Below are 26469 nucleotides of genomic sequence, written 5' to 3' on the forward strand. Positions count from 1 at the left end.
ACTGCTACAGCCAGCCATCAAAGAAGCAGAACATACGGTACAGCTGTAGTAAATGTGCTGATGACAAAAAGTCTTAAATGCTTTCTCTGTTAAGATATTATCAGAGGGAGCCCAGAAAACTGGTTGTGTTTCTGTTTTCCCCTCTTTCCCCCTTCAGATTTGTCAGCTGTGTTTACCTTCAGTGTGCCTGTAGTTTGGAAGCGGTGCAGAAAGCTGTGTGGGCTCTGGGTGAGCGCTCTGGTGGACACAGTGATGCTGCGGTGCTCTCCTGGCTTTGCTCGAAGCAGGGACAGCATCAGTGCTGGCAACCAAGTGATCCTTATTGTACTCACCTCACCCTCGTGTGGCACAGCCTGGAGCTGTTCCTGCCTTCAACAGCTGTGCCTCTTTTGTCCCATTTCCCAAACAGTGGCACTCGTGCTGTAGGGCTGCTCTTCCTGGCAGCAGCGTGCATCCTCCTGGGTGTCCCTCCTCTCCCATGCAGGTGGGAGCACAGCGAAACCTGTGGGATCAGCAAGCCTCCTGGACTTCAGAAAAGAGTGAATACAGCAAGCTGTAGGGTTCTGCACTCCATCAGGTCTTGGAAAGAGGTTGGGTGCAGCATCCCTCTTCCCTTCACAGGCTCCACTGTGAAGTGCTGCATCTTAGAGACTGATCCTGCCTCAAAGCAGGCGCAGATCCCCTAGGAGTTAGGAGGTTGGTGGAGAAGGGTGCAGCTCACCCTCAGCTGACTCCTTGTTCAGATATCGCCTTGCCCAGTGTTAGCAGACTGTGGGTGGTTAGCAGACTGCGTGGGTGTCTCTCCATGTTTGTCACTGCACACAGGAGAACAAGGATTTGGAATTATCAAGTTGAGGTACTTATTTAAATACAGAGCTAATAGTAGTTCTGCTCAGCTGTGCTCTCTTTGTGAAAAGCAGTAATCCCTGTATCAACCCAGGGTTCTGGAGAGCTGCCCCCTGATAGAGGGGCATTGATTTGTCCTTTATTAAGACTTTTTTTTCCCCATAATTTAAGTCAATTATTTTATTATCTCTAGATGGCAGTTTAGACCTGGATTTCTGAAGAAGCTCAACTACACAGTGAAATTGTATTGAGAATTGGTTCGGTTTACAAAAAAACTTCATTGTTCTTAACATCTTAATTACTCTGTGATGATTAATAGTCTTTTTCTCTGGTATTTCTTTTCTGTAACACTTCAATTGTCTGAATCCTGCATCCAGTTAGAATTTTTCAATTGTTTTTTTATTGAGTTTCTGTTGGTTCATTTGAATTCCTGTGTATTTTGTACAAAGTATTTTGTAACGAATTGAATAAACAGCGTAATGAGGGAGAGGTTAAAACAATTAAAAGGATTGCAAACTGGAGCATTAACCACTCCAGCAGGCAAGAACAGCATCTAACATGTAAATTTTCTGGTTTCCCTAGCTTAGTCCACTCTGTAGTGAATTATCCTTTGCTGTTGTTGATACAGAAATTAAAGAATATATAGTATATAGCATGTGAGAAATTAAATTTTGTGCTGTCAGAATATGTATAATTCCAATCTCAAAATATTAAATATTTAAAATGATCTCCTAGATTTTTCAGTCTAACATAATTTATAATGTATAAACCCCAGTAAACACGATGAAAATGCCAAGTACCAACTAGCAGAATGTGTTCTTATGATCAATAAAATGTGCCCTTTTTCAAAGGCCTAGCTCCAGCAATATTTGAGTATAGTTGCCATAAATTTCTGATGTATTGTAGCATTTAAAGGTCATTGTATGAAGATATATAGAAAGTAGTAGCATGATGACCACATAACATACTAGGAGAGAAACTTGATTTTTTTTTTTTTTTTAAAAGCACTATGTATGCCAGAGGTATTGTTTTTTGTTTCCCTCCTTTCACGGAGTTCATGTTTATGTAGTCATCCATGTCAATATAGGAATGCTTCAGATGTTTGAAGTGGACCAGTGAAGAATTCCTATGTGATGCATGCTTTTATTTGAAGTATATTTAGGGAAAGAATTTCTCTAAGACCATGTAGTTATGATAAGAACAAAGTTCCTGTGTAGGAAGACACAGATGGTCATAATGTTTCCTCCATTACTCATGCAGAGGTCGTGCAGGCTTTTTGAAGTTAAATAATCAGCAGAAATGGCATTAAGTAAATTTAACTTTTCATAGGATGCTCTCACAACGTGGTTGACGTGGTTGTCTCACCCTTGGTCACAAGTGCCTCTCTCTCTGTCCTCCATGACTATGTAGACGTGTTAAATGTACTTCAGCTAAAATTCAGCTGTTGAAAAGTGTTTGAAGAGAGATACTCAGATGCAGAAGTAGATCCCTGGAAAAGCACAAGATGGTGAGCACCAAATGTTCCTTCAGTTAGCTTTTGGGTTTCTAGTCTCCAGTGTTGCATCCTCAATCCTGAGTTTTGCAATGCTTACAAAGACTTAAGACTCAATGTGGTATCCAGAATAAAAGCCTACAAGTATGTGGTGAGCTAATCAGTAGGGCGACCAACAGGAAACCATTACAAACTTTGCCCTTCTCCAGGATGTCGGCACCATATTCAGATTTCTCTGAGGGAGCCAGGGAAATGCCTCTTCACATTCAGAACCCCCAGCTCGTAGCCTCTCAGGAGAGACGGGGCCCTTCCCTGCCTTTCTTTTGGTATCAGTAGGGGGGTCATCGCTCTGTCTTTCAACACAGCGGGAGCTGGAGGTGCCTTTGTACCGTGAGTTTTTATTTAGGATGCTCACTCAACCAAGATGTACTTAAGTTTGGGTTTCTTGTGTGCTTGAGGAATAGTAATCTTGAATTAATGAAATGAGACGGTATTTGCTATGCCTTTAACAGCCTATTCCTACGTTGAACATAACCAGAAAGGATTAGTAATATGTCATGGGCGGCATGGACCATGATGCATACAGAACCAGTGTTTGCAGCAATTTAAGCTGTTGGAAATTGATGCTTAAATATGTGTGGTTAAGAAGGGGAGGAAAAACAACAACCATACATTAAAATTTACATTCAAACAGAGAGGAAGGATCTACTGGATGGGCTCACTAAATGTGCAACACTGTTCATTGTAGTGTAAACATTGTATGAAATTATTAGATACACAGGAATGACCATGACAAATGTTTGTGGTCATTTAAGTACAAATCAACAGCACTTGCTTGAAAAAGGAGATCCTTAAAGGTGGAGCTGAGGCAAAAAGGTTAGATCTGCAGGAAGACTTTGGGACCATTTAAATTGTTATTGCGAGTTTCTCATTAGAAAGTACTCTTCTCTAAATTTAGTTCTCCAAATGATTAATTCTTCCAAAATTCTTATTCTTTAATTCTTGCAAATGAAGAAGATAACTAAAGTGTTGTGAAATCCAAGTGATGAACATCTACATGGGAAGGCTTAATGATCTTAATCTGAGAACTGTCAGGAATTCAATATAAAAGTTTCTTCACAGCAAATGACTTGTACCTTTGTTTTGATTACCTAGAAAGGTATGAAAAAGTCTTGGATAAAATATTAGAACGTACTGAAGTTTTTATACTTACTGATTTAGTATACAAAATTTTGCTTAATTTATTAAGTTTTAGAACATTCCATAGCAACATATTTTCAAGGTGTTATAAACCTCACGTTTTAGGACTTGGTCCTGCAAATATTTATGTGTTTTTAACCAAAATGACCTGAATGCATGCCCTGAAAAGTGCATACGTGTAAATCAGTACAAAATACTACATGCAGACGTGTTGGAAAGGTCTTCCAAATTTGAAGCCTCAGGGTAGTACTGTTGTTTTATGCTCGTTTTTCTCAAAGAATGCCTTAAATACGGCCATACCAGGCCTGATAGGTGCCCCTGTAGCCCAGTATGCTGTCTGTGATGGCAACAAGCAGTAGTTCATTAGGGAAAAATGCATCAGTATTTTGGGATAATTTCACAGAAAAATGTGAGATTCAGTGTCTGGTGATTCAGGAATTTCAAAGTGATTCTAGTGATCCTAGTACCCCGGGTTAATTGCCCCCTCTCTGCCACGTGGGCCACGTTGAACCTGTGGCTAGCTGTGTCTGCATGGTGCTCTCAAGACAGAAGAGACGATGTTCACCTTTTTTGCTGTTACTTATGAGTTTGGAGCCTTTTTCCATACTTCGTTTTCTGTACCGAAGAGCTCTGGGGAACCTTGGCATGGCTCACACAAAAAAGCTGTTTCCCACCTTTGATCATCCCAGTTGCCCTTCCAACAACCTTTTCTGGGTTCTCCTGCCAGGAAATCCTTTTCAAGATGAAAGCACCAGAATGGTATGCAGCAGCCCAGGTAGGGGGAGCTATGGGTGCATGTGTACAAAGGGGCCTTATAGTGCTGTTCTATGTTGTTACTCCTGACTCCTTATCCAACAATTCTTAATGCTTGTGGTTTTTTTCATTGTGTCTGAGCAATGAGCTGATGTTTTTATGGAGCTACTGACAACGGTTCATTTGAGAGTGGTAGTGGTCTGCTTGAAGATCAGCAATTTAACAATTTAATGTGAAGTTAGGATTGCTTTTCCCCAGTGTGTTCGCATTTATCTACACTGAATGTTATTTGCAATTTTACCGCCTAATTGCTTGAGGTGTAAGGTCTGCAGTTTTACACAGTTCATCTGCATCCTTATTGACTCGAACAGCTTGCTACCTGAAAAAACTCAATACAGCTCATAACTTAGGCTTGGTTTGTATTTGCATAGCACTCTTTGTGTTGAGGAAGAGCTGGAACGCTTTGGCCCCATCAGGGATGGACAAGCCACAGGGATGGGCAATTCTGAAATGGCCTCTGAGACTTCACATCTCTAACTCAAGTTTGGCTGTTGTAGCAACTCTGAGAACAAATGAAATGCAATGGTGTATCAAAGACAATAATGAAATGCAATGATGGATAAAAGCTTTGTTCAGAGAACAATCATAGCTCATAATAAAACCATCCATGGGGGAGCAGGATGAGTAGACTGCAACTCCGAGAGAGAGCTGAGCAATCTGAAATGGGCTGGTTAAGCAACAGCAGCCTGTTAGTCACTGTTGATTGTGGTGTGCGTGACTCAGTCACGTTATGAAGGGATTTAGAACAGGGTGTCTCTGCAGGTATGAATTCCCCTTAAAAAAAAAAAAAAAGTCCTTGATGCGTATCTAAAAGGTGTTGTTACATGCACAAGAGTATATGCGATGTTGGACGTGTGCTGCTCTTCTGAAATGCTCTCGATCATTTTCTCTTTATCAGAAAAGATCCCTATGCAAGTCTCTTCTAGAAGTGCCATAGGGGTAACTTAAAGTAATCATTTCACTGTTGCACTGTTAACTTCACTGCTGTTTTTGCCAGGAACTTTTGGTTAGTGCTGTTTCCATCTGAAAAAGAAGGCAGAACTCCATAACTACACTCTGTGGAGAGTCGCTTGCTGATCCATGGATGTGCTCCTGTGGTGCAGCAGTTGCTGCCATGTAACCACACAATGAGAAGTCTGTTGTCCATGACCATACCATGGCAGGCAGGTGGGGCTTGCCACACTGGGAGAAGAAAAAGCAAGAATAATAAGCAGGCATTTATTAATTCTGCTGCGTATGGGTCAAACTTCCTTTATTTTTAGTAGGTACAAATTGCATGGCCTTAAAACTCCCCCCCCAAAAAAAAACAAAACAAACAAAAAAGCAACCCTAAGAAGCCTTGTGTTCCTTCACCAAGTTACACCTATGGGAGGTGAGGCGAGGTTAGTTATGTTGCCTGTGGCCAGCTTCCTTGGCACAAGAAGTTGTGGCTGCTGAAACTAACAGGCTTAAAAAGCAGATCAGTGAATTCCTGGCAGAAAATTCTGTTGAGGGCTATTAAACACAAAAACAGTGCTCTTGCTCAGAAATTGTTGAGCCTCTCACCGAAGGCTGTAATGGTAGAAGCTTTTATTGCTTCTCACCCAGTTCTTATACCCATCCTTAAGTAGCCACCTTTACCATGGGGGAAAGAGATGAAGTGCATCTTTGATCTGACTCAGTAAGGCCAGTCTCATTGCTTGCATCTTGCCAAGCTTCATTTTTGAACTTGTAGTTGTGACCACAGCATCAAGCCTTTCATCAAGCCTCATCAAAACTTTTTAACAGGGGTGTACAAGCCCATTTTTCAGTTTCAAGCTTAATTCTTCCATATTCCAGCTTTTGGAAGCTTCGCTTTATGGAAAATAATGGTGTTTTGAGTTGGATGTGCCATTATTGTTGTCTTCAAACAAAATAATTAGGTCATGCATTTGGCACATTACAGCTGTCTTGAATGTTTTTAAAAATAAACTGCTGTATTGTATCAATTAAATGTTCATTTTAATTCTTTCCTTAAATGTGATCCTCTTCTTGATTTTGTGATCTTCCGTTATACAATGTTCATGAAGAACTTTGATCGAAGGGTCAATTGTTGTGAAGAGCGAATGAATCGGTTTTCCAACCTGCTGTCACGGATCACATCGTTTGAGACAAACTGAGTCTAACATATTTTCTGGACCTGCTGATGCTTGTTTTGTTGCAATGCCAGATGTTAGAGTAATGCAGTTCGTCCTGCAGAGCCTTGTATGCTTTATATATCTAAATAAGAGAAACTTTGCTTATGTTGCTGTCAGTGAAGTAAAACTGAGTCTGCTTAATATTTTTTTTAAATTAAAAAGTAATTCCAAAACAGGTTCTACTTTCAGCTGCATAGTTTTAAACTCATTGCAACCTTTTTTTGTTCAAAGTGAACAATTAGGTTCACTTTGTAAGTGATTAAGAAGTTTTGTTAGGCTTCTGCAGCATAACTTTGGTTCCTAACCACAGTTTAAAAAAAAAAAAAAAAAAAGCCCAGCATTTTTCTCAGAAATGTCTTTTATGCAGTTATGAATTTTTATTTCACATGTTTTGAGAATTAGGAGATAACAGACTGGTTATTTTGTTCCACTGACACTGTCCATCGCAGACAGACTTGCAAGCTTCATCACACGTTTAATTTCAAGAAACTTGTTGAGAAGCCTGTAGGCTTTATGGATGCATGTCCATAAATCTCAAGAAATATGCTTTCAGTATGAACTTTTTTCATGTTGTAAAAATTGGATTTTAAAACTAATTTTTGCAGAAACCTTTCTTTCTTTCTAAAGCACTACAGACTGTGCTCAAGCTGTTTCCCTGTGATCTCTACGCTATGCTTACAGGTGACCAGGGTGATGGGGTCACAGTTCTGGTATCAGAGTCCCTCCAAAGCCTCTTATCATAGTGCTGTCCTCAATGAGGAATAATTCTTTATGAACACATCTCTGAGATTTGTATTACCTGGTTATTTCTGTTTGAAGATACCTATCTGTATTGTCACTATCTGGTAGCGTATTTCCCTCCAGACTGAGGAAGAGAAAGTCACATCAAAAACCTGGCAGATGAAATGACCTAAAATGTGGTGCAGGTTGTTGTTTTCACTGTACAGCTGTCAGATTTAGCAGCCTGTTTTCAGTGTTTTGCACTGCAGTAGAGAAAACAGTTGCTTTGCTAATGCAGCTATTTTCATATTACATGGAGCAGGAGATACCACGTTTTTGTTTCCTTTTTGTCTAGGCACCAGGAGTAGCAGAGACCTGTTAGCCAGCAGCAAGAAGATCTTGTGTGCTTTGTTCCAGTGATGAACATTTTTTTTCCTTTCAGAGCAATCCTGAAAGGGGACCTCATGCATAGTTGTGGAGGTGTGTTGGAGTGGCCTGGTTGGCCTTTAGTCATATGTAACTAGAAATACAGGTGTTCCCTTCAAAGAGCCACATTAAAAAGGGTTTTGAAGCGGTCCTGCTGAATGTCTGCTTTCTTTTTCCGTGTGTAAAAAGAAATCTTTCAAAGGGTCTTGTGTTCTTAGATCTTTGGTTATCCTGAAGTGTTTACTTTTAACACTTACCAGTATAAGGGATAAGGGAAATCCAAGGGGTGTCCAAGGATGTGTTCAGCAGTTGTGTGGTTCCAAGCCCTGGAAAGGTTGCGCTCTGGCTTCCCTAGGTTCTGTGGCTTTCTGGTGCATCGCGATGCTAGTTTGCTTTTTTTTTTGTTTATTTTTATTTTTTTCCCCAGGTTTTTCAGTAGTTAGCACTACTATAGTAGTTGTGGATCTTGAAAAATTCCCTTTTGCTCCACTTCTTTGGTCAGTGAAACTTCATTAGAATGGTCAGTGAAACTTCATTAGAATTTAAGGTCTCAGTCTGTTTTCCAAAGATATGATCCGTTTCAGTCATTTGTGAATTTTTACTGCTTGTAGCAAAATCTAGGTCTTGAAGGCAAGATGCAAGGAAGAGTTTGTGTATCATAACATATGCTTGTTGTAAATTCCTTCTCACGTTTACAGTGAAAATTTTCAGCCTTCTGGCAGTAAAAGGCAATACATGCTCTCCAAATAATCAGAAATATAAATAAGCAAATGACCACTTCTTGTTCCCAGGGAGATGTGCAATATGTAATCCAGCTAGTTCAGTCAAGTAGCATTCAAGAGGAGATGAATTGCTGACCAGCACTTGGAAGGGAGTTTACGTGTGAGAAGCACATGGTGTAAATGAAGTTGTGTGTATGTAACTCTAGTGCCCTGTGCACAGATGGTATACATGATACATCTGTACCAGCTGATATTATCAGCTGACAAGTTGCACCAAGCTAACACAGTTCCACCCTAGCAAGTTTTTTTCAAATGTGTGCTTGTATGTTTGCTTTATATTTGTATATAAATGCATGTATAAAAACTTGATTGAAGTGCCAAGTGCTCCAGTTTGAATTTATTTGGAACAGGGCTGTGTACTTTTTTTCTAAATTACTTTGAAATTGGATATTCCTGAGTATGGTATAGTATCATATGTTATGGCTTATGATACGGTGTTACCTATTTTAGTAAAACCTTTACCTTTTGATCTGGCATATTGTTTTGTCTATGTAAAAAGATCTGTAACAACATTAGAGGTATGCTCTGTTTGAAGGGGCAAAATGTGTTGCTCAGCAATGTATCTTCTTGGGAAAGCTTCATTGTATAGCATCTCTAAGACAAATGAAAAAATAATTTTGATATTTTAATTCAAATTGTATTTTGCTATTAAATTTAATCCTCTTGATAAGAAGATACTGTTTTTGCTATCTTAGTGTTTAACATTCTCCAAATATAATAGCATTATAAGATGAAACATCCAAAATAAATCCTGAAATGAGGCACATACCTTTGCAGTGTTATGTATACATATGATCAGCAGCTGCTTTTGCTTTTTTCATTTTGTCTGTAAGGTTTGCTTCTCAATAATTCTTGCTCATTCAGAATGGAACTGATCCTGTTTTAACTAGATCTAGGAGATGGCCGTTGCGAGGAGGCTAATTATTCAGACTCCCTCTGTAGCCAGTGGATAGAGCAACACAAACAGAGTGTAACTAATCCTGTGTGAAGCTGGGTATCTAGAAGTGAATTGTCTTTTGAAGAAACTTATCGCTCTGCACTGGCGGTACAAAAGAGCATACAGCAGCTAGTGCAAGATAATCACAAACACCTGTCTCTCGCAGCCCCTAGGTATAGCTATGTCTTTGCAGGATCAGTTTGTGTGTCTGCTTTTTCTTTTTCCTGCTTTTTTTTTTTTTTTTCTTGTTATTATGGTGGTAATTTCAGAGGGAATTGCATCTTGGCTTTAGAGGGGGAAGGGTTGAATCGTTTCATGCCTCTGCAACATTTTGGTCATCTTTGATGTGACCGTAATGATTCATTCTAGGTGCTTATAAGGGATCTGTGATTTTAAATAGTAGCAGAATGAATCCAATCTTGGATCTGCAGTAAACTTGTATAATCTGCCTATTTTTGTTTTCATCAGTATGCATTTTGGTTGTCATAGTATAGGGAGGGAGCATGCAGGGAAAGAGTACAGAAGACTAACAGATTTTAAAGAGTTCTGTATTTCTTGGTCTTGCACATTTCCAATTTATTTTTTTTTAACTCACCAACATTTTACTTTACTAAACTGTTCAAATGTTGTGCATGTATTATGTAGGAGAGCAGTAAAAGCCGTTCCAACTTACAAACTCTTTTGTGGAGCTTAGCAATGTTAATATTACTTCAATTAATGCTAACAATTAACACTTTTTTTTTTAATTGTGGGGTGGGCTTGCATTTCCTGTCATCCTTTTTCACAGGTACTTTTTAAAATGTCTTTTTGTAGCTAACTGTGCACCACCATGCCAAAATGGAGGGATGTGCCTGCGACCTCAGCTTTGTGTGTGCAAGCCAGGAACAAAAGGCAATTCCTGTGAGGACACGGTCATGCAAGACACATCTTCCACTGAAGGCCGGAACCCTGTTGCTCCCCCATGGCCCATTCCCCAGCAGGCTGCCCAGCAGACCTTTTCTCGAAAGGTGCAGGTCCCACCAAAGGTTGGCCCTATGACTCAGATGGCTTTCACCATCAAGCAGAAGCCTCCTGTTGGATTACCTCAGCAAATGCAACCACAGTAAGTGCTTTGTTTTTATTTTTGCTCTTCAAGAAGTCCAATACATTGGATTTATAAAATGTTGTTCCTTGCAAATGTTTTCATATAGTCACACTTGGAATCTTTCACTGATTTTTAAAGAACGTTTTATTTTAACTCGAAGACTTCTAAGTGGCTCCTTGTGAGCCAGATCTTCTCACCAGAATAGAATATCCCTTAATATCATTCCGTCATTTTTTTCCTTAGAATAAAAGTGCTATATTAATTTCACAGGAGTTATTCTTAATTTATGCTGCTGGCTTATTGAGTTTAATCAACAACAAATTCCCAACACTGCATCCAACACTACATAAATGGGGAGAGTAAGATTTTGTGCGTGTGTTCTGGTTTCTTCTTTCTGCTATCAATATACTTGTGTCCCCTCCTCCCCCTTTTTTTCCTAGTAACGTTTTTAGTTTTATTACAATGGATGCTTCTGTTTGCTTACGTTTGAGGTTTAGGACTGCAGCTGCCTGTCATAGGTAGCAAAGAAACACCCCTGTTGTTGGAGAGTTTTTCCTCTGCCTCCAGGCTTCAATGTTACTTTCATTAGTTGAAATACTTCAAATTAATCTGAAATTTCTCTAACTATAATGTTGCTTATTTTAATGTGTCTGACCGTAACTTGTTCCAGGGTTGCACATAATGTGGTGGGGTGCACAGAAGCCTGGCGATCAAATTGAGTGGGCAGTTTTAAGGTGTCTGCAGCTGCTGCTGTACTTCCAGATTCAGGTGAAGTCAGGCAAAAAGTGTTGCCCTCTGAAGATGTCACTTTTGGATAGCTGTAATAAGGATATAGTCCATCTTCTAGCCTCAAGAGCAAGATTATTGAGACTGGGAGATAAACTGTTATTTCCCTTGCCCAGAATTATAAAAAGTGAAGCCAGAAGGGCAATGTGGGATTATACCAGACTGCACCTAAGTAGTTACATGTTCCTGGTAACAAAGTACATCTTGCCATACCTCTCCAAGCTGCTTCTGAGAATAGAAGTCACTGGGCACTGCCAGTGATACCTGGTGCTTTCTGGTTACCTCTATTGGGTTCCTTCCTCCAAAACACTTCTGATTCCTTCTAGTGGTGTCCTAGTTTGTCTAACTGTGAGGTCATAAGTAAAAACAGGTTCATGCATCTTGTGTAATAGGAAGAGGAACTTAAATATTTAGATTTCTGTTGGAGTTCTTAACCCCAAGCCAACAGGTTCCTTGAGAAATGTAGAAGATGAAGCAGAATGGGCTTTAAGAACAAATACACTTAAAGTCTTGAAGGACAGAGGAATTGCCACGCAGTTTTTAGTATTTTGCAGTACTCTGAGCCCACAGTGAGCAGGGTTATTAGGATTAATACGAAAGGGAAATTACCAGTAAAATAACCAGATTTCTCTGCTCCCTCCCTACAGGCCAGCAGGACTACTAATCCTCAGTACCTGGCTTCTGTGCTTAGCCCCACAAAGTGTGATAGAGCGAATCATTACAGTGAGGCCAGGCAATTCCTATCTCTTCAGTTCTGATTCCTGTGGAGTATACTGTATGTCTTTCTGCCTCTTTCTTCCTTCCTCCACACAAAAGCATTCTCAAGGAGTTCTTCTTCCTATTGCAAGAAACATTAGTTTTCCAAATTGGGTAGTAAAACTTTTTTAAGAAAAGGCTGTTCTTGCTTGGGGAAAAAAATAAATCTGTTCTTTCACCCACTCAGACTGTGCTTAGAAGGAAGGGGCTTGTGGATGGTTCCAGGGAATACTTGTTTGTTTTCCATTATTCCTGGAAAAGATGAGTTCATAGCTAAAGGGTTTACTTCATAAGAAAAAAGACAATAAGCTGATATATTTCCATGCTACTGTGGGTTGCCAGGCTTTGATGCTCGAAGTGTTTCTAAAGGGTACTTGCAAGGGTGCCATGCTTTACCAAAGTTCATTTCTGATTGCATGAGACAATGTCCCGTATGTAGAGGAACTGACTTCAGACTGAAAAAGTCACATTGTCTACTATCCCAAGAGCCTCTGCATGCTTCCGCAAGCACTGCAAACCCAGGTGGGCTTTGTTAATATGACCCTTCTTAGCCTAAGGATTTTCTTCTAGATTTAAAGAGGCTTTTTAAGGGAAATGGGATTGTTAGTCTTTTGAAATCACATGAAGATAAATCACTTTCAGACAGTTCAATAATAGAGTGGGAGAAAGGGTAACTGAGTCTTTGTAATCATGAGAAATCCAGCTTACAGCCTTAGCAAGAGCCAGACACAGGAGCCAGGGGATGGAGAGAAAATGAGCTGTTTGACAAACCTAAGTGGTTGTATAAAACAAGAAAAAGAAGAAGGTGCATACTTAGATGTAACTATTGAAATGAGTGCTAGCAGTAGTTCTCAATGACTACCAGGGCAATTTACAGGGCTAAAGGATTCTTGTGAGATCAGGGCTATACTATTCGTGCAGAGCAAACAGGCTAGCTCCTGTTTCAGTTCCTCCTTTGAATGTCTTGTAATCTCTGTTGTGTAAGGCTGCTCAAATCTTGTAGGAATAACTTTTTCCTGTTCCCACTCTTATAAATGTAGGAAAGGCTATGGCAGGAATGGAATTATCTACTGTTGGTGCAGTTCACATGCTAATACAGGTGCTGCTGTTATGCTGAACTGTCAAGGACTGGTGAGAGCCAGTGCAGGACCCAACCTAGAACACCAAAATAAGCTCCTATGAGAAGCTTGTCTCTACAGTGATTCTGTTTTGCCATCCTCCATTAACTTTTATGTTTTGTTTATGAATGCAACTTTCCTGACTTCAGTCACTGAGATGTGTTCTTACGTGTTTTCGTGGGATCATGGTAGCAATGATATTTAGGGAAGTAGGAAGTTTATTTATTTCTTCCCAGAGATCTCTTTTTGAAGAACAGAGCGCTAAACAGAAGGAAACCTGGAGAGGGATTCATTTCCTGGAATACCTTGGATTTAGAACACACGGACACTGTCATAGCCTGGAGCTGGGGATGGATGTTGTCAGGTACAAGGTCTCATCTTGGAAGAATGTTAGCAAAAGATGTAGATGGCTGTAATTGAAAACAAGTGGTGTCTTGGAAAAAAAAATCTGCTTCTTATTGGAACCTGGTGGTAATTCTGATCTCAGTAACAGATGTGCTTTCTGGTCCTGACTTGCTGTGATAGCTCTCCAGGAACTCCAAGTGTTCCCTTCACATCTCATTCTCTCACATGTTGGCAACAGCATAGCACCAACAGCTTGATTTTCTGCATTTACCAGCTGTGGGAGTAGAAAATAATGCTTTTTGTTCTTCTTTTGAAGTAAGCTTTCCATTACAGTTTTGAAAATGGTCACCAGAAAGTATAGCATCAACCAACCAAAGCTCAGTAATACGCTTAAATGTCACAGCAGCACACCTTCAGGCAATAGCAGCAGCTTTCAGGAGGCAATTGTCGATGAAATATGAAAGTTTGCTTTTGTACTGGGCAAAGCGAAGCTCATCAAAGGAGGAGAGGTGGATTCACAGCCTTTAGGTGGCAGAATTGGGATTACCAGTGTGTCTAATGCACCTTTCAATGCTTCCTAGGAGGTCCCCTCCAAAACTGTGTTCTTGGTCATGTTTTTACAGGCAAGCAGATCACTTGTTAATTTCAGTGAATCTAATCAACCTGTATTATTTTTTTTCCTTCTCTTCAACAATGTACTATTTTCTTCCGATAGTTCCTTAATTCTTAGTAATTGAAAAGGGATAAATGTGAGATTAGTGTGAATTTAGATTTAAAAAAAAAAAAAAACACAAACAAAACTGAGAGGAGAATTGGCCATGCTGTTGTGACCCTACTAAAATCAATGCAGCAATGAACAAATGCAGCTCGTGCAGTCTGCTGGACTCGCCTCGCTGTGTCTGTGTCTTTCTTAATTTTAGTATCCTTCTTAATTTCTTTAATTTTGAAGCTGGATATAGTACTTGAGATGCAGTCTCAAAAACACCAAATAGAAGGGAATAACAAGTCCCTTGACCTGCTGGCTATGCTGTTGCAATCACAGCCCAATATATGCTTGGTCATCTTTGCTTCAGGGGTATGCTAATGACTTGTGTTGGGCTTGTCAAACAGCACCTCAGATCCTTTTCTTTGGGGCTGCTTTTCAGTCATTTCAACACCAAGCCTGTGCTTTTGCACATGGTTGATACATTTCAGATACAGGAGTTTGTGTTTGCTTTTGAGTTTGCAAGTCCATTAATTTCTCCAACCTGTCAAAATCCTTCTGCCCTCTGGTATAACAGCCAACTCCTCCACACTGGAGTTGTCTGCATGCTTGCTGAGACTATTAATTTCCCCTAGACAAGGGAGGGAAAGAGAAGTTGAACAATATCAGTCCCAGTATTGATCTTCTCAGGAAAGTACCTAGTTACTCACTTAACCTCCTGCAAGCTGGACTTCATATGACTGATTACCATCTGTTTAGCCAGGCAGTTTTTTTTTACCTGCTTTATATTCCAGTTATCCTTGTTTCACCAATTTTTCTCCAAGAAAAAATAGTTAGAAAGTAAAATTACATATATGTATATATAAAATAAAAATCTACAATCTAACAGGAGACTGTCAAAACCCTTGCTAAAGTCTGGCTTAAAAGCATCCATCACACTTCTTTCATGCACTGAGCTAGCCATCTCATCGTAGAAGTCAAAAAAAAAAAAAAAAAAAAAAATAACCCAACAACTTTAAGCTAAAACTAGAAAGTCTGTGATGGCTTCTTAACTTCTGAAAGTTGTATTTCAGTTGTTTTTATTCTCTGTTGGTGACCCCGTTTCCCTTCAAAGCCAAGAACTTGTATGATACCCTGCCTTCTTTCTTCAGAAGAGACCATCTCTTCTCAGGGAATACGGGGAGTTGCGAGGAACTAAACTGTAATTCCAATGCTGATACCTTGGAAAATCTTTTTTTTTTTTTTTTTTTTTCCTTCTAGGCAAGATATTCTATATGAATATTCTTAAATCTGCTTTTTTTTTTTTTTTCCTTTTCTTGGTGTAACTCGGGTTTTAATCAGTGTACTTAGGCACATGCATGTGTGTGTGTACTTAGGACTGATACACCTGAGTGCATACTTGAGGATATTGAGTGTGTATAGAAGGGCCTGAACAGATCCTTGGTTAAGAGTGAGCCGAGACTATGCTGTTTTAGGTGCAATTGCAGACTTCTACCTTTGCCTTCAGAGCCAGGCTACTAGGTTCTGCGCTCCTACAGCCCAGTCCTCAAGGATTTATTCTAAGAAAAGAATATCTAAATGCTGAGATAGGATCAGCACCACGTGCTTTGCAATGTCGGGGAACTTCTGCTTCTCAGGCTTCAAAATTTAACTCCAGTGGTCGGAGGTGAGGTTTGTCCATCAGTTCCTGAGCCCTGTAAGCCGCATTGATTTTGAGAGTTGTTGTACCCTTCCTTCCCATGAGTTGAATGCACTCAACAAGGTAGCCTTCACTTTTAAATTAGCTTGTTGCTGAGTTACTATCTTCAAGTGCTACTGGAACATGTTCACATTAATGTTCACAACAGCAAAATACAGACATAGCAATGTAGGCATGCTCTGTGTGTGTAGAAATCATTGCCTCTGCTTTTGGAACAGCTTTTCCAGGAAGATTATTATTTCTAAAACTATACTGATGCTTTCAGTTTAGCTGAAAACAGTAATATAAACCACCAATTCAAACGTTAGTGTTTTTCAACATCTTTTCCCTAGCTGAAAAACCATGCACCTGGCCATTCAGTGTCTGCATGAAGATGCATAATAAGTGGATTTAATGAGGAGTTAAATGCTATTTGTTGCTGTGTTGCAAACTGGTGTGTGATTCTTCAGCGTGGCTTTTCCACTTCGTAATTTTTGAAATCGTGCTGCTATTATTATTTTCCATTTATTGAGGAAGTATTTCAAAAGGTGTTGGCAAACAATATGTGGTTTAATGCTTAATAGTCCCTAAAATTGTTGGAGTACTAATATATGCAGAATTTCACTTTTTTCCCGGTAGCTTGCTGGGACTAAGGTGCTTGTTTTTTAATGCATAGCATGACAGCACATTTTCAGTTCCAATAAGGAGGGTTTACTTTGTTAAATTTCAGGTTGGGATAACACTTTTGTTGTTCCAAGACAAAAGTCTTCCCAAGCATTCAAAACACCTGCTTTAAAAAAGAGTTGCTCCATTATGGGCTTAAGTTGAGCCAGGGGAGTTTTAGGCTAGATGTTAGGAAGAACTTCTTCACTGAAAGGGTTGTGAGGCATTGGAACAGGCTGCCCAGGGAAGTGGTGGAGTCACCATCCCTGGAAGTCTTCAAAAGACGCTTAGATGTAGAGCTTAGGGATATGGTTTAGTGGAGGGCTGTTAGCGTTAGGTTGGACTCGATGACCTTGAGGTCTCTTCCAACCTAGAAAAATTCTGTGATTCTGTGATTAGCAACAGTTTGTGATACCAAAACAACTCTTCAATAAATGTTATACTTGCAGGATGCTTTTTAACCTATTCAGGTAGAAGAAATGAGACGTTTTTCCCTAAAAGCAAACTGCTGCACAATGACAGTGATATAGGACATGGATAAACTAAAATCTTTATTTCAACTAGCTGTCTCACTTGGAGCATATAAGAATAATAATCTAATGGGAATCATTTTCATGTCATTTTCATTCCCTTCTCTACACAGCTGTAGGACTAGATCTCAGGAGACTGATTTGGAAAACCAATGCCTATTGTTAAAATACATCTGTACCTTTAACATCCAAAGGAAGAAAACCAAATTGAGAACAGGGTTTCTTGCTGGTCTCAGATATGATTTAACAATATTCTGTGTTGAGAAAAATGACTTTAGTGTTAAAATAATCAATGAACCAGGAATGTTTTCCTCTGTTTTAGGGATATTAGAGGAAAGGCTTAGTATGTTTGTAGATGTCTGCCTTTGTTCTTTGCATCAGCAATTTTGCTTAATATTTTATCTTCAGCCCTTCAAAAATAAGCTGCAGGTATCATCTGTTATTCTTTTTTTTTTTTTTTTTTTTTTTGGGGGGGGAGGGGTCTTGGGTATTAGTATAACTTCTGTTGTTGTCTAAACACTTAATCTATATTGAGGATTCATTCTTAATAACCTTATTAAATAGATAACAAAGACACAAGGAACCCCTCTTCAGGGGGTTTACTTAATCTTAGCATTTTGCTTATGTAGCAGATAACTAGATGGTTCAAGAATCTTTATTCAGAGAATGGTGTGGGCTGGCCTTAGACAAAGACAGACATATTTTCAGGATTGGGCCTGTCTGATTAATGACAAATGCCTCATTGATTTCTCATCTATGAATAGTTTGCTTGGCTCATGACTTAGGATCCCCAAGAGATATATACTTCATCTCTGATAAACTCACTCTCTTTCAGTGCTAGGTCTGAATATTTTTCTTCACTGTGAGCCATGCATTTTCCTACTGAAAAGCAGTTTCTATTTTACCTAAGCTCCAAGAAGGTTTGGTATGCTTCGTTGGGTTAGAAACTGGCTGGATAGCCGGGCCCAAAGAGTCGTGGTGAATGGAGTCAAGTCCAGTTGGAGGCCGGTCACTAGTGGCGTCCCCCAGGGCTCGGTGCTGGGGCCGGTCCTCTTTAATATCTTCATCGATGATCTGGACGAGGGCACTGAGTGCACCCTCAGTAAGTTTGCAGATGACACCAAGTTAGGTGCGTGTGTCGATCTGCTTGAGGGTAGGAAGGCTCTGCAGGAGGATCTGGATAGGCTGCACCGATGGGCTGAGGTCAACTGCATGAAGTTCAACAAGGCCAAGTGCTGGGTCCTGCACCTGGGGCACAATAACCCCAAGCAGAGCTACAGGCTGGGAGATGAGTGGTTGGAGAGCTGCCAGGCAGAGAAGGACCTGGGAGTGATGGTGGATAGTCGGCTGAATATGAGCCAGCAGTGTGCTCAGGTGGCCAAGAAGGCCAACGGCATCCTGGCTTGTATCAGGAACAGTGTGACCAGCAGGGCTAGGGAGGTGATCGTCCCCCTGTACTCGGCTCTGGTGAGGCCGCACCTCGAGTACTGTGTTCAGTTTTGGGCCCCTCGCTACAAGAAGGACATGGAGGTGCTTGAGCGGGTGCAGAGAAGGGTGACGAAGCTGGTGAGGGGCCTGGAGAACAAGTCCTACGAGGAGCGGCTGAGGGAGCTGGGCTTGTTCAGCCTGGAGAAGAGGAGGCTCAGGGGTGACCTTATCGCTCTCTACAGGTACCTCAAAGGAGGCTGTAGCGAGGTGGGGGTTGGCCTGTTCTCCCACGTGCCTGGTGACAGGACGAGGGGGAATGGGCTTAAGTTGAGCCAGGGGAGTTTTAGGTTAGATGTTAGGAAGAACTTCTTCACTGAAAGGGTTGTGAGGCATTGGAACAGGCTGCCCAGGGAAGTGGTGGAGTCACCATCCCTGGAAGTCTTCAAAAGACGTTTAGATGTAGAGCTTAGGGATATGGTTTAGTGGGCATTGTTAGCGTTAGGTCAGAGGTTGGACTCGATGACCTTGAGGTCTCTTCCAACCTAGAAATTCTGTGATTCTGTGAAATTCCTCTCAGGAATCCAAAGCTGTTGGGTTCAGTTCAGTGTGTAATCAGTTGTTAATGTGACCACTGCCACGGAGGTTTATTACTCATGTTGGCTTATGTTGAATTTTGAAGGTTACTGCTCATCAGTATATGATGACAGATTTTTTTTGTGTGTGACTGTATTCAGGACATGAATGCAGACTACGAGGAAAGCTAGGCAGTTGGAGAAAGTGGAATTTTCTCTTATTGTTACTGTTCAAACATTGGATTTTACCAGCCAGTATTCTGCTGGAGGGAGGTCTGCAGTAAATCCTTGTTGATTGCCCACTCTAGCAAATTTTCCCTGAATTATCTCATAGGGTTTTAATGAGAAAGGTGTTGGAGTACCGGAGGGTAGACTGGTGGTTAATTTGAAGTGTCTTGTCCACATCACTGTATGTGAAGACGTGATTTCTAGTGTGCTCAGAAGTTCTGTAAGCAATTGAATTGCAACTGCTTGACTTTAAGTAGCTGCCTACATTAAGCAGAGGACCTATTGCTATTCAGAAAACACCATTCTCCTAAAATACTAATGCAAATGACTGCAGGCCAGTAGTTCACCAAAGCATTGCAATTACTTAAGAGAATTTCCCTGCTTGTGAACAAAATGAGACCCACTTCTTCAGTTGATACATTGAGCTTGCAGGTTGAAGGAAATACTTTGAATAAAGCAGTCTTCGTTACAGCCCTCTTCTCCTACTGCTGCAATCTATAGCTAAAATAAATTTCCTCTATAGGAGTGTACAGAAAAAATATTTTCTTACAAGTTTTGTCTGTTGTAATATATATTTTTTCTATTTGAAGTACGCTCTAAACAGAAAACCTACTGTCCAGCAGAGGACAGTGTTCATTAGAGCCCATACCACCACAGAATGATATTAAAAGGAATTCTCTGTCAGGTTGGGTGCTATGATAAAAGATGCTTTAGACTTTTAAAGGATTTCATAAACAGCTTAAAAACAGTTAAAACAAAATCCTTCGGGTGTTTTGTGTTTTCTGTTATTAAAGAGATGAAGGAAGATGGAATGCTGTACATATTGTGTCAGAAATGAGTTTCAAAAGCAAAGTCTGTTAAAAGGAAGGATAGACAATACTAGTACATACTATTATGTTGTTGGGCAGTAGGTGGCAAGCTTTGCTTTTCCTTCTACTTGGAGTTTATTTTCGTGTTGCGAATGCCAGAATTTTGAGAAGGGTGGTTTGAATTCACTGGAATATGTCATTTATTGGCAGCACATTTTTTGAACCATCTATGTTGTTCATTGTGTATAATTGTCTTTCTACTGAATGCTCAAGTGAATCCTCTTTTCTTCAAATGGCAGATGGACACAAATCAATACGTGTGCTCTATTGTATTCTCTTATGGCTTCAGTAGAAAGATTACTAATACCAAAATTAAAAACAAATGAGATGCAGTCACAGTCAACCCCAAATTATTTGCTTTGAATGCTTCTCCTGTTCTACTTTTATTGCAGAACACATTGCAGCTAGAGAGGACACCTTCTTTTAAAGAAAGGATTTCCCCAAAGGGGGCTCATACTTCTATTTCTGTGAGTAATAACTGAGAAGGAAAATGAAAAGAAAACTTAATTTGCCTTTTTCCTGGTGTGTGCTGTCTGTCCCCCCTCCATGAATTGCTGGGCTGGTGCAGCTGTCCTCAGCCTGCACTGCTAATGTGTGGGGTTAGGCTTGGGGGCAGTAAAGCAACAGAAAAGCGGCTGGCTAAAACTGAGGGTGTGCAGAAGAGGAAACGCTCAATGCTTCTCCTTAGGTACTTTCTGTTGTGGGTTGCTGTTAATATCACATCTCTGCTCAGACTTCTTGCCTAGAGCCTGACATCCCATGGATTAGCAGCCAGCTGTCTGTCTGTACCAAGGATACGGGGGCACAGCACCTTTCCTATTGTGTAGCTTCTCACAGCTGTTGTCCAGCTAAGACATCCCGTGCTGCTCTCCAGAAAAGATCTTTACCTGTTAGACAAGTTAATTATCAATGAATTTTCCCACTGTGGATGAGTTGGAGTTCTTAGTGCTTTGCTATTGAAGTTTTTTAAAAGTTTATTCTGGATTAAAAAAAAAAAAAAAAAGTGATATCCCTCTCATTCTTCTTCTATATTTGCTGCACATAATCATTCTTCTAAGAAAAATCATCTGTCTTGGATCTTCTTGATATCAAACTTAAACACAGTAATATAGATGGTTAATTATGTCACGCTAGAAATTACAAAACAGTAGTTTACGTTTTTTCTTAATATGTCGGGCATTCTGCACAGGGATCTCCTTATGTAAATAGAGGCTCTGTATGAGTTTACACTTTCACTGAGAGGCTTTGTGTCCTCATGTGTTCTGATGAAGATCAGAAGCATTTGAGGAGTAGTAAGGTGGAGCTGAGCAGTTAGATGAAGGCATAATTGATTTTATTTGCCGCAGCAGGCCTAGGCATACGTCAAGCATCTCTGGCATCAACCAAAGTTGAAACAAAGTCTTCTGAGACCATTCTGATACTGCAGCTATTCTCACTTCTGTAGTCTTTGGCAGTGCTATTGATGTATGTGTGCTAGAACAAAAACTGGTTCAAAGGTAGTTACTCATCTCTTTCCACTGCCAGGCACTGAGTCAGCCCTCAAGAGCACCTCCATTCATCATTCTAGGGGAATGCAGTCATCGGGCTGCAGGAGCTGAAGTCACTGTTTAGCTGGGATAGCTGGTTACTACCAGGACTGGGATCATTTGTGTTGGCAGAGAGCATGGAGATGATTTTGTGATGACGGTGATATCAGTCTGAGTCCTGGTGTCTTTTTTGAGCTGCATTGGCATGGATTTCAATGCTCCTGGCTACAAGGAGTGAGAATGCTTATGAAGGTAACTTTCCAATTTCCTATCACAATCTTGAGACCTTTTTGGCTTTCTCACCACTGCAGCATAAAGACACGGGGTCTCTTTTTCAGCTTTCTGAATTAGAGAACATTACTCCAGTGAAGTAGATTCTCTGTGTGCTTCAGCTAATTGCCTTTAGTGGTTTTAGGCCTGGGGTGAGTCTGTAAGCTGGTGGGTAATTTGTAGTTATCTGTGTTGGACTGAGTATTCCTGTGGCCAGTTAGACTGTAACGGACCAAGGTCTGAAGCAGAGCAGTGGACCATAACCTTCCCTAAGTGTTGTGTGAAAGGTAAACAGATGTGAATTTGCTAGACTAGCCATTTGATAGGTTTGCTGAGCTCACAGTGGTAGGAGAGTGCAAACTGTTTTGAGGGAAGCCTTCGGGTGTTTTGGTGGACAAAGTCCAGCCTGTTGCTCTGGCTTGTTTACAAGATCTTTTAGATCTGAACACTTATGATTTTTACCACACCTTTATCCTTTTGAAAATTCCTTCAAGGATATCTTCTTGTTTTTCTGGTGAATAGAGGCCAACATACTGTTGAAAGGTCACTCACTGCATGTGCAGAGTACATCATGTGGCCAGATGCTTTCTAGTTCCAGTCCATCAAAAGGAGTCTCTGCTGAACTCAACAACATATGTAAGCTTTCAGACAGAAAAATTTCAATCTCTGTCCACCAGAAAAACAAACATCTTGGAAGGGATTTTGAAAGGATCAAGTATCACCACCACCACACAAGACATTAATGAGTTTGAGTTGCATGGTCATACAGTTTGGATTATTACTGATCTTGAGATGGTGCAGCCTATTGGTGAGGGAACACATCGTTTTATCCAGACTTGAGCAATCATCTAGTGATGTGAAGGTCTTACAAACAGGTGTTAGAGGATGTTCAATGTTTTCATTGCAATCTTTAACAGGAAAAGAGTTCTCAGAAAGAGAATCTCATTTTGATGCAGAAGCTTAAATTATAGGGGGTGAGTGGGATCCCAAACCAGCCTTAATCTGGAGGTTTATCTGTAGTAGGAGGTTAATGTGTGTAATGGTAATAGCTAGTTGGTTTATGGCTTCACGTGGCTTCATGCCACCACCTGCCTGAGGAGAACTTTGGTGCAAAAAATGGCTGGTCAGTCCTGGTGTAATATCGAGGAAATTGTTGAATGGCTCTTGAGCTCTCCTCTACTGATACTGACTTCAGTGGGATGGAAGGATCAACTGAATGAGTTAAGGGGCATCCTCCAGCCCCTGCCTTGTTGTTCAGCCATGTTTCAGCTGAGTTAGGAAGCCAACAGAGTCAGTCTTCATTACAATGAGAGAGAAAACAGCTTGAGTCAAGATTGGTATCCGTCTTGAAGAGCTCACTGTGTTTGATTTGCCTCTTCAGGCATTGTGCATGGGTTGTGACAAACAGTGTTTAAAAACATGTCCCACACCAACAGTAAGGTAAATAAAACCCTGTCAAATGCTTTTTTATAGAGTGGACGAAAGTTACTGTATTCAATGTATATACAATAGAGAACTATTGGCTTCTGTTGTGCCTTAGTACAGCATTAGTAGATGGGTAGAATTTGGTTTAAATTTGAGAAGTTTGGGGTGAAAATTTTCAGGTTTAATGACCTCTTGGTTTTGATTGACTGTTCCATGACCAGCTCTGTACTGTGATTTGAATTGGATTGTGAGAATCCCTCATAAAGAAAGGCATAGGAACCTTTCTAAGCTTCTCTATGATGAATACAGATGGGAAGAATTGAGATTTTCTTCTCTGGCCTTTTCTCCGAATGTTCCTTTAATACATAGTTTATTGGGTTGAAAGACTTTTGGGCAGGCTTTCAGCTCATTGATTTTTTTTTTTTAATTAGCTTCAATTTTATATTCATTCTTCTTTTTTGAAACTCTGAACTGCTGTAGTGAATCTTTTGCCTTTTGTTCCCCCTTCAGCAATGTTAACTGTAAGCAAATTTTGCTCACTCTTGCAGCATCCCTTCATTGGTAACATTTGAATTGGATTCTATACACAAATTTGGCTAAACCAAGGTTTTGTTCTCTTCTGGGTTGCTGACTAGATGATCCATGAAGATGTTAATTCCATCTAAAAAAAACAGTTTTTGTGCTTTTGCTTGGCTGTAACTGGAATTTCATATTATCGCTTCCTATCTTTATAGCTTCAGTGATATGATAGCTGTTGCTGCCTTATGAAGACTGTATTAGCAGCTGCTTGCTGTGTTTCCTCCATGGGAAACTACAGTCTACAGAGATGCTCCATTAGTGATGGATGTTTTTAATTTGCTGACCTATTCTGGGAGGCTACTCCTGGATAGGTAACATCAGTCTTACAGCTTCCACTGATTTTTCCCAAACCCCCCTATTTGTTTTCCTAGGTAGTGATACTTCCTTCCTAATATGCCTATATAATGCTGGTCAGTCTTGACCACTCACTGTCTTGAACTTGTGCTGTTTCATGCAGAAGCATTGGTAATAATGGTTTGGTTGCCTGCTCTATACCTGTTTAAAACATACTGCTTGTTCTAACTCTTTTTCACTGTTACCTGTTTGACTGTTACCAACTTTTGCTTTCTTCTTTGACTACACTGACTTCATTAAAAGTATGACTGTTCACAGCTGTATACTTTCCCATTCTTCAATTTAAAAATTCCACTATAATATTCTTAGACTACGATAAGCCGTCAACCTATTAAATGTGAAATTAAGTCTGTCTCTTCTGGAGAGCTTCCTCCATTCCCATTCCTGACAAATATTGTTCATGTTTACGCCACTTAGAGCCACACAGTGAAACAAACAGTCTACATCTATGGCTCCTTAGTTTTTCATTCTGTTAGCAAAAAGTTTCAAACTTTAGGGCATAAGACACATACGTAAGACAAATTTGTTGCCTTTGTAATAATCTTCAGTGATTAAGTATCCAGAATCCCTATAAGTACTTCTAGAGTGTGACAGATCTGGGAAGTAAAAAGTTTAATTACCTACCTTTCTCTGTATGGGTTTTATACTGGGAGAGCTCTTTCCTTAGACTACTTTAATGTTTTATAGCCTGTACATGCTTCTGAAAAAAGTATCAATCAGAGGTACAAACTGTACAACTGATGAACTGATGAATTATCTTAATGACCTCTTTGATATGGATTCTGTTCTGGATTCTGTGTGGTGGGTGAGGGTGGTTGTAGAATTGATGCTACTGGCAAATTAATTATTACTGTGAGGCTCAGCATGTGTGCACTTTTTAACTTAAATTGTGATGAGCTTTTGCTGCAGTAATAGATTAAGTGTCTCTCTTGCTTCCTGCACTAGAACCTTGAAGCTCTAAAGTGGAGGACAGCTGCTGATCACAGTCCCAGCTGTGCCTCCTTATTGCTTTGAACAGCTTTTGCTTTTTGTTATCATATAATGCCTGTTTGGGAATTCCAGCTGTTGCACACATGCAGGTCCTTAACAAGGAGTCAGTCTCCCCTCATCTCCTCTTTCACTGTTCCAGAGGCTTTTTGCTGCAGGAAATGTTTTGCATCCTGAAATGTTTTTCTTCTGTTGTACACTGGAGGGCTGTATCTATCTTTTTTTTTTTTGATGGACTATTTAGAAATCCAGCAAATTGATAGATTGGATTGCCTTTTGATGTGCTTCTGGAAGTAAGATTGGAAAGATATGTAACCACACAGAGACTGAAGAGAAGGAGTTTGTATAAGGAAAAAGGTGTATAAACTTAGTATTTTTTCCTATTCATCGCCGAGTTTTGCTATTATTAAAAAAGCAAGGAGGAGGAACAGCTAATTCTGTGTGCAGTGTCCCTGTAAGGAGATTAAGGAGATCATCTGAGGCTGATTCCAGAGTAGTCAGTCTGTCATTGCTTTCTGTAATAGCTTATCTTTTGAGGAGTGGCATTTTACCCCCTTTTTTACTTCTCAGTGGAGAAGGGAGATGCACATTTTATTTATTTGTGTGGTTGTTTTGTTGGGGAGCAGGTTTTCTTTCTTGCTGCTTAGGTGATTAAATGCTGTGTCCAGTTCTGGAGCCCCCAGCACAAGAAGGATGTGGAGCTGTTAGAGCAAATCCAGAGGAGGGTGACCAAGATGATCAAGGGGCTGGAGCACCTCTCCTGCAAAGAAAGGCTGAGAGAGCTGGGGCTGTTCAGCCTACAGAAGAGAAGGCTGTGGGGTGACCTCATTGCAACATTTCAGTACTTAAAGGCATTTTGTAAAAAAGATGGAGAGCAACTCTTTACTCAATCAGATAATGACAGGATGAGGGGGAATGGTTTTAAACTAAAAGTGGGGAGATCTAGATTAGAGGTTAGGAGGAAATTTTTCACTCAGAGGGTGGTGAGGCACTGGGACAGGTTGCCCAGAGAAGCTGTGGATTCTTCATCCTCGCGAGGTTAGATGAGGCCCTGAACAACCTCATCTAGTAGCTGGCATCCCTGCCTATGGCAGGGGGGTTAGAACAAGATGGTCTGTGAGGACCCTTCCAACCCAAACCATTCCATGACCAAGGTCTTGCAGGAAGAGAATGTGTGCACTTGTTCATAATTTTCC

The 26469-nt window shown here is 40.3% G+C and overlaps 1 protein-coding gene across 6 annotated transcripts in view; it reads left to right on the forward strand.

The window, feature by feature from the left end:
- The window catches only part of LTBP1 (latent transforming growth factor beta binding protein 1), a 205177-nt gene that overhangs the window by 6861 nt on the left and 171847 nt on the right, over nucleotides 1–26469 (forward strand). For all 6 annotated transcript variants that reach the window (XM_084512716.1, XM_084512718.1, XM_084512717.1 and 3 more), the window contains one exon: nucleotides 10186–10474. In XM_084512716.1, the coding sequence (XP_084368842.1) occupies nucleotides 10186–10474 (289 nt within the window). The remainder of the gene's footprint in view (nucleotides 1–10185; nucleotides 10475–26469) is intronic.

The sequence above is a fragment of the Aythya ferina genome (assembly GCF_964211825.1).
Source record: "Aythya ferina genome assembly, chromosome: 3".
Lineage (NCBI taxonomy): Eukaryota > Metazoa > Chordata > Aves > Anseriformes > Anatidae > Aythya > Aythya ferina.